This window comes from Nicotiana attenuata, unplaced genomic scaffold, assembly GCF_001879085.1.
Source record: "Nicotiana attenuata strain UT unplaced genomic scaffold, NIATTr2, whole genome shotgun sequence".
In the NCBI taxonomy this organism is placed as follows: Eukaryota; Viridiplantae; Streptophyta; class Magnoliopsida; order Solanales; family Solanaceae; genus Nicotiana; species Nicotiana attenuata.
In genome coordinates this window covers 156,748-163,361 of record NW_017671816.1, presented here as the reverse complement: position 1 = coordinate 163,361, position 6,614 = coordinate 156,748, and the positions used below count along the sequence as shown (strand labels likewise).

Genomic DNA, 6,614 nt, shown 5'->3' with positions numbered 1-6,614 from the left:
TAATTATATTTAATTATAAGATATCTATATTTATTAATCCAAATAAAGTAACCAATTAATATATGTGGTAGTTTTTTATTGTATTTTATTATTTTCATTTTTTATATTTATTTAAATTCAAAAATAAGTAACCAACAACTAATTATAAACTAAATAACTAATTAGTAACCAATTATGCCATGTGGCATTTTTTTAGGCTGCCACTTGGCTTAAGGAGAGGGCTTTTTCCTCTCCTTTTAATAATATATAGATATGGAGACAACTTTATTGTTGCTCCAAGGCTCTCCGCAAACTTAATATAACGATATAAATATGTTTACCTATATGTGAATGTGGGTTATAGTTTGAATCTAAAGTATTACATACACATGCACTCGGTAACCTAATTAAAATATATTCAACTCTGACTATCACCAATTTGTCATGACATATTTAGGAGATAGATGATCACACTATGAAGAAATTGAGAAGAAAACGTTGAGCACTAGGCTAAGCATTTTGATTTTTTCCCATCCTTAAGTTGTTTCATTGTTTCGGCAACCTTAAGGGGTTTTAGTTTGATATATAGAAAGAAATAAGCATGCTATAAAAGAGTTGTAATGATTATATAATATTTGATTTATCTTTTCTATTCGTGTATAGTTAATTCTTGTATAAAGTAATACACTAATTTTGATACAACTTTATACCACTATCATTATGAAATAACTAATGCATGTATAACTAGAGATGAATAAAATATCACCTTCAATTCTTTTAGGCAAAAGCTTGCCATCCGTGCAATTCAAGAGAGGAAGTACAAGAGTAACCCATTTGGACATAAGATTTTATTTTTATTTTTTTGAAATTAGTGTTTATCCATAAAATTTTCAATTTTTACTTGAAGATGGATTTTGAAATTTTTCGAAAAAAAGCTATTTTTCAAAATTTTCACTCAGATCACTCACAAAACTTCAAAAACAACACAAAATTATATTCATGTCAAAACAATATTCTCTTTTTGTCTTTTCGTCTTCTTAAGCCGAGGGCCTACCGGAAATAATCTCTCTACTCCATCGGGGTAGAGGTAAGGTCTGCGTATACACTGCCCTCCCCAGACCCCACTTGTGCGACTATATTAGGTCGTTGTTATTGTTGTATTTTTTGAAATTTTACAATTCTTATGTCCAAACGCCCACTAAGAATATCACTATCTGAAATAAAATGGTGGGTCCATAAAGAAAAGTATTTTCTCTTCTTCGAAGAAAAGCTGCCTTATTGCTTACACAATGTCGGCTAAGCCAGCAAAATTTCAATTTTGAATAGGTCATCCAAAGCAACTGGTCTGGAATTAAAGTCTTTGGAAGATTGTTGTGGGCCTACGGGCCTAATATTTTTATAGTTCACTTTATTGGGGCTTATGTTTGCTTCTTGCTTATATTTGACTTTCAAAGGTACAATTTTTAAACTTCAGTCAAAGTCCTTTTACAAAGCTTACGAGTCTAAATAAAGAAGAATGATAAAAACCATACGAAAGAACTTTCATGTATGGTTGAAGAGTTCGAATTTTTTTTAATTAATATTTAGTCCTAACTCTTGGAGATAGATGAAAAGGTTGGAATATATGACAGAGTTGATAAGGATAATTCAAAGCCTAACAAATCATTCTCATCAACGTAATTCATTTACCTTAAGCTACACTAGCTAGAGTCGTAGTTATAGTCACACTCAAACTCTTGTAAATATCTCTGTTGTACTTATCTATATAGATTGAACCCTTCTGAATTTACTATATAAATTGTACATGATTGAGGCAATAGAAACAATCCTTTTCCTACAAATATTAAGATTCTTTATGGTATCAAGAGCCTTTTGAAAAACTCACACGAGTTACTCCCTTATTTTTCCAGAATGGGTGAGTCACAGACTCACTCTTCAACCACCTCGTCTACTTCCCCCAGCGTCACAATTAGTCATGGGAACATTGCTCAGTCATCCCGACTAATTTCATTCAATCCAGCATCCCAACTCCCCTTGAAATTGCAAGGGAGTTCCAACTACTGTACTTGGAAATCACAAGTCATAACTCTTCTCTTTGGTTACGGCCTCTTGGGTATGTGGATGGGTCACTTCCCTCTCCATCTGTGCATATCCAAGGTGGAGCAAACAATAAATTTCCCAACCCCGCGTTCAAGATTTGGCAGAGACAGGATAACCTTCTCCGCAATGCTATCATGGCCTCAGTCGATCCTACAATCGCCTCTCTTATTGCATATGCTGGTAGTGCCAAACACGCTTGGGAAATTCTTCAAACTACTTATGCCAATAAATCCCAGTCACGTATCTTCAGCCTGCGTGACACTCTTGCTAATCTCAAACGAGATTCACGCTCCATTAGTGACTACATGAAGGATATTAAATCCATTTCGGATGATCTTGCATCCAGTGGCTCACCTCTCTCAAATGAGGAACTTGTCATCAAAATCCTAAGTGGTCTAGGATCTGAGTACAAAGAACTATCTGCTGCTATAAGGGCTCGAGATAAACCAATATCGTTTGAAGAGCTCTATGACAAATTGTTTGCGCATGAGATGTTTATTAAACACTCGGAGCCAAAGCTTGAGAACCCAATCATCACTGCCAAGTTTCATCAAAAATCAGCCTACCCAAACTCAAAATCCAGGAACTATAATCCAAGCAACAACCGCAGGGGTCCCATTCAGAACACCTCAACCAACCAACGCACCAACTCTTTCCATAATTCCAACTCCTTCCACCCCAACAACCGTAGCAACCAGCAGAGAGTCCAATGCCAATTATATGACAAATTTGGGCACATCGCCAAAGTTTGTCGCTCAAAATCACATAGTGCACTTGAGGCTCAAGCCAACTTTACCAACCGCTTGTCATATGCATCTAATCTCGCAAACAATTGGATTGTTGACTCTGCAGCATCACACCATATCACAAATAATTCACAATCTCTACAAGCCGCAACAGAATTCCTTGACACTGATGAAATAATCGTTGGAGATGGTAAAACCATTCCGATTACTCATATTGGTCACACTACACTTTCTTCATCCCATAATTCTTTTAAGTTACAGAATGTTCTTTGTTCCCCTTATATAAAGAAGAAACTAATCTCTGTTGCTCAATTTTGTCGTCAAAATCTAACACCATTGAATTTTTTCCTTATTCATTTCTTGTGAAGGATTTGAGCACGAGGGCATGTCTTCTGCAAGGTCGGACTAAAGGTGATCTCTACGAATGGCCACCAACCAGTGTCTCACCCCTTTCACTACAAGCCAACTTTGTTACTCAAGCATCACCGTCCCTGCACTTTTGGCATGCTCTTCTTGGTCACCCTCAACCTCGTATCACCAAAGCATATGTGTCCTCATTCAAGCTTCCAGTGTCAATTAATAATCCGTTTACCTTCTGCAATTCATGTCTATGTAATAAAAGTCACCGTTTACCATTTGGTGACAATTCTATTTCTAGTTCTAAGCCATTTGATGTTATTTATTCAGATGTTTGGGGTCCCTCTCCAATTCCCTCTTTTGACAACTTTCGATTCTATGTTATCTTTGTTGATCACTATACTAAGTATATTTGGTTGTTCGCCGCTCAAAAATAAATCAGATGTTAAAAGTATTTTTATTAAGTTCACTCGAATGATTCATAATTAGTTTAGTGCATTCATCAAGACATTGTACACAGATGGAGGAGGTGAATATATTGGTCTTAAATCTCTCTTACTGGAAATGGGCATTCAGCATCTCATGAGTCCTCTATATACCCCTCAAATAGTTGGAACTGCTGAAAGAAAACATAGACATGTCGTTGACACTGCCCTGACCTTACTTCATCATGCCTCGGTACCACTAAAAGTTTGGTCCATTGCATTCCAAACTGTAGTATTCCTCATTAATTGACTACCAACACCTTTGCTTAACTTAAAATCACCAGTTCAGTGTTTGTTCATACCACACCTAATCATATCAAGCTCTGAGTTTTTGGTTGCCTTTGCTATCCTTGGCTTAAACCTTACTCTAGCTCCAAACTTGATACAAAATCGAAACCTTGTGTCTTTATGGGGTACTCCTCTGTCACTAACATTTTTGCTTGCCTAGATCTCTCGAACTCAAAAATTTTTCTCTCTCGACATGTTGTCTTTGTTGAACATGTCTTTCCATTAAAGTTGCACTTCCCTTCCCTTGATCGCGCTTCAACCTCCAACTTGTAGTCTTGGTACTGTCTAGCAGCTTCCTTCTCCTCAATTTCCCTACCTTATACCAATGAATCATGCATTCCACCTCCTATACCTCAAGCCATCGACCTGGTTGTCCCAAGGACTACTTAAGAGATCACTGCAACTCCAACTACTGCAGAGGATGTGTCATCAAGTACTGCTGTAAGTACCTCAGCTAATTCACCCTCACCCTCTACTCCAAGCATGCCCAACACTATGTCTCTTGTTGCACAATATCCTTTGCCTCCACCACAACCTTTGCCACCTGCTCCTACTCACTCTATGGTCACGAGATCCCAGAACAGTATCTTCAAACCAAAAGTTGTCTTTGACTATCTTGCTATCTCTTCCACCAAACCGCTTCCTCTTGCTCCGACAACTTTTGCCCAAGCAAACAAGTATCCTGAATGGAAAACAGCCATGAAGGTTGCCCTTATGCGAAATTCCACCTGGACTTTGGTTCCCTCATCTCCATCTCAAAATATAGTTGGATGCAAGTGGGTTTATCATGTCAAGCAAAAACCTGATGGATCTGTGGATCGCTACAAAGCAATATTATCAAAGGGTTTCATCAACGACCTGGTGTAGACTTTCATTCCACTTTTAGTCATGTGATCAAACATACTATAATACGTCTAATTCTTGTGCTTGCGGTGTCGTTTAAGTGGCCCTTGCGGAAATTAGATGTGAACAATGCCTTCTTACAAGGTACACTTCATGAAGTTGTATACATGAATCAACCACCCGGTTTTAGGGATCCAAAATTTCCACAACATGTATGGAAGCTTCATAAGTCAATATATGGCCTTTGTCAAGCACCTAGGGCATGGTACAACGAGCTCAAATAATACCTTCTTTCATATGGTTTTCAAAGGGCTAAATCAGATGACTCTTTATTCCTGAATGTACTACCAGCTCATTACTTTTTATGATGGTCTATGTCGATGATATCGCCGTCACTGGTTCTAACTCTTCTCATGTCCAAAGTACCATCAAACTACTAGATGACATGTTTTCCATCAAGGATCTTGGTTCTTTACATTTTTTCCTTGGTGCTGAAGTCTTGCAGCATGCTCATGGTTTGGTTCTCACCCGAAGCAGCTTCATCGCTGATCTTCTGGAAAGATTCGGCATGCTCGATGCGAACAGTGTTAGCACTCCGATGTCAACCAATGATCCTCTTTCACTTGATGATGGATCATCATCTGCAGATGCCAAGTTATACAGGCAGATTATTGGTTCCTTACAATATTTAACATTCACTCGTCCAAATATATGTTTTGCAGTGAACAAACTTGCTCAGTTTTAGCATCGACCAAGCCTGAAACATTGGCAAGCAGCTAAGAGACTTCTGCGCTACTTGAAGGGTATCATTACTTATGGTCTTCACTTCACACCCGCCACTTCTTTCAAGTTGCTAGCTTACTCAGATGCTGATTGGGGTGGTATACCAGACACCAGGCACTCAACTTTTGCCTATGTTATACTTCTTGGCAATAATCCAATAAGTTGGTGCTCCAAAAAGCAACACACGGTTGCTAGATTGTCTACTGAAGCAGAATACATGGTTGTTACTTCTGCTGTAGTTGAGCTTAGTTGGATCACAAACTTACTGATGGAATTGCATGTTTCCATGTCCAGCCCTCCTAAGGTACTCTGTGACAATATTGATGCTACCTAATTAAGTCGAAATCCAGTCTTTCACAGTCGAATGAAGCATGTGGCCATTTATTTCCACTTCGTCCGTGATCAAGTGGAAAGAAGTGAGCTTTCAGTAAGTCACATACCTACTGGGAGTCAACTTGTTGATGCTTTGACAAAGGCACTGCCTAAACGGTCATTTGGACAATTCATTCACTAAGAGTAAGGCTAGAATATATGACAGAGTGGGTGAATTTTTCCACTTACTTTCCTCCTTCTACTTACGAATTAGCATGTTTAGTGAGAAGGAACTAAAGGATTGCATATAGGTGTTCGTAACACGTAACGGAAGACAATAACAATCCTAGGAAGATCTTTTCGTGTTTAAAATTTATCCACATGTCAAAGATCGAATCTGAGACGTACCTGGTGAAGAGAGTCTCGTTTCAAAAATTCTTCGATAGTGCGAAGACTCTATGCGTATCCAGACTGAGACCGTTCCTTGCTATCAACTCTTTGATCAATGAAACACGCGAACAAATTGATTGAAAAACTTGTGCTGAAATTTTTCTCAAAAATTCCAACTCAAAGGTAGAAGAACAAGAAACACATTTCTTGTAATTGTATTTTCTCTCTTGGCTTTGTATTGTACTCTCACTTTCACAAAGTGATTTTTCTTCCCAAGAATTACTGCCGCAAATTTTTCTCCATCACCCTTTATATAACATCACCTATAAAT

The 6,614-nt window shown here is 38.0% G+C and overlaps 1 protein-coding gene across 1 annotated transcript; it reads left to right on the top strand.

Moving 5' to 3' along the window:
- The first annotated feature begins 5,165 nt into the window (after window positions 1-5,165).
- Window positions 5,166-5,915, top strand: LOC109210376 (uncharacterized mitochondrial protein AtMg00810-like). The gene is made up of 2 exons (XM_019373777.1): window positions 5,166-5,472; window positions 5,575-5,915. The coding sequence occupies exons 1-2, from the start codon at window positions 5,166-5,168 to the stop codon at window positions 5,913-5,915; spliced, it is 648 nt and encodes a 215-aa protein (XP_019229322.1).
- Window positions 5,916-6,614: the final 699 nt, after the last annotated feature.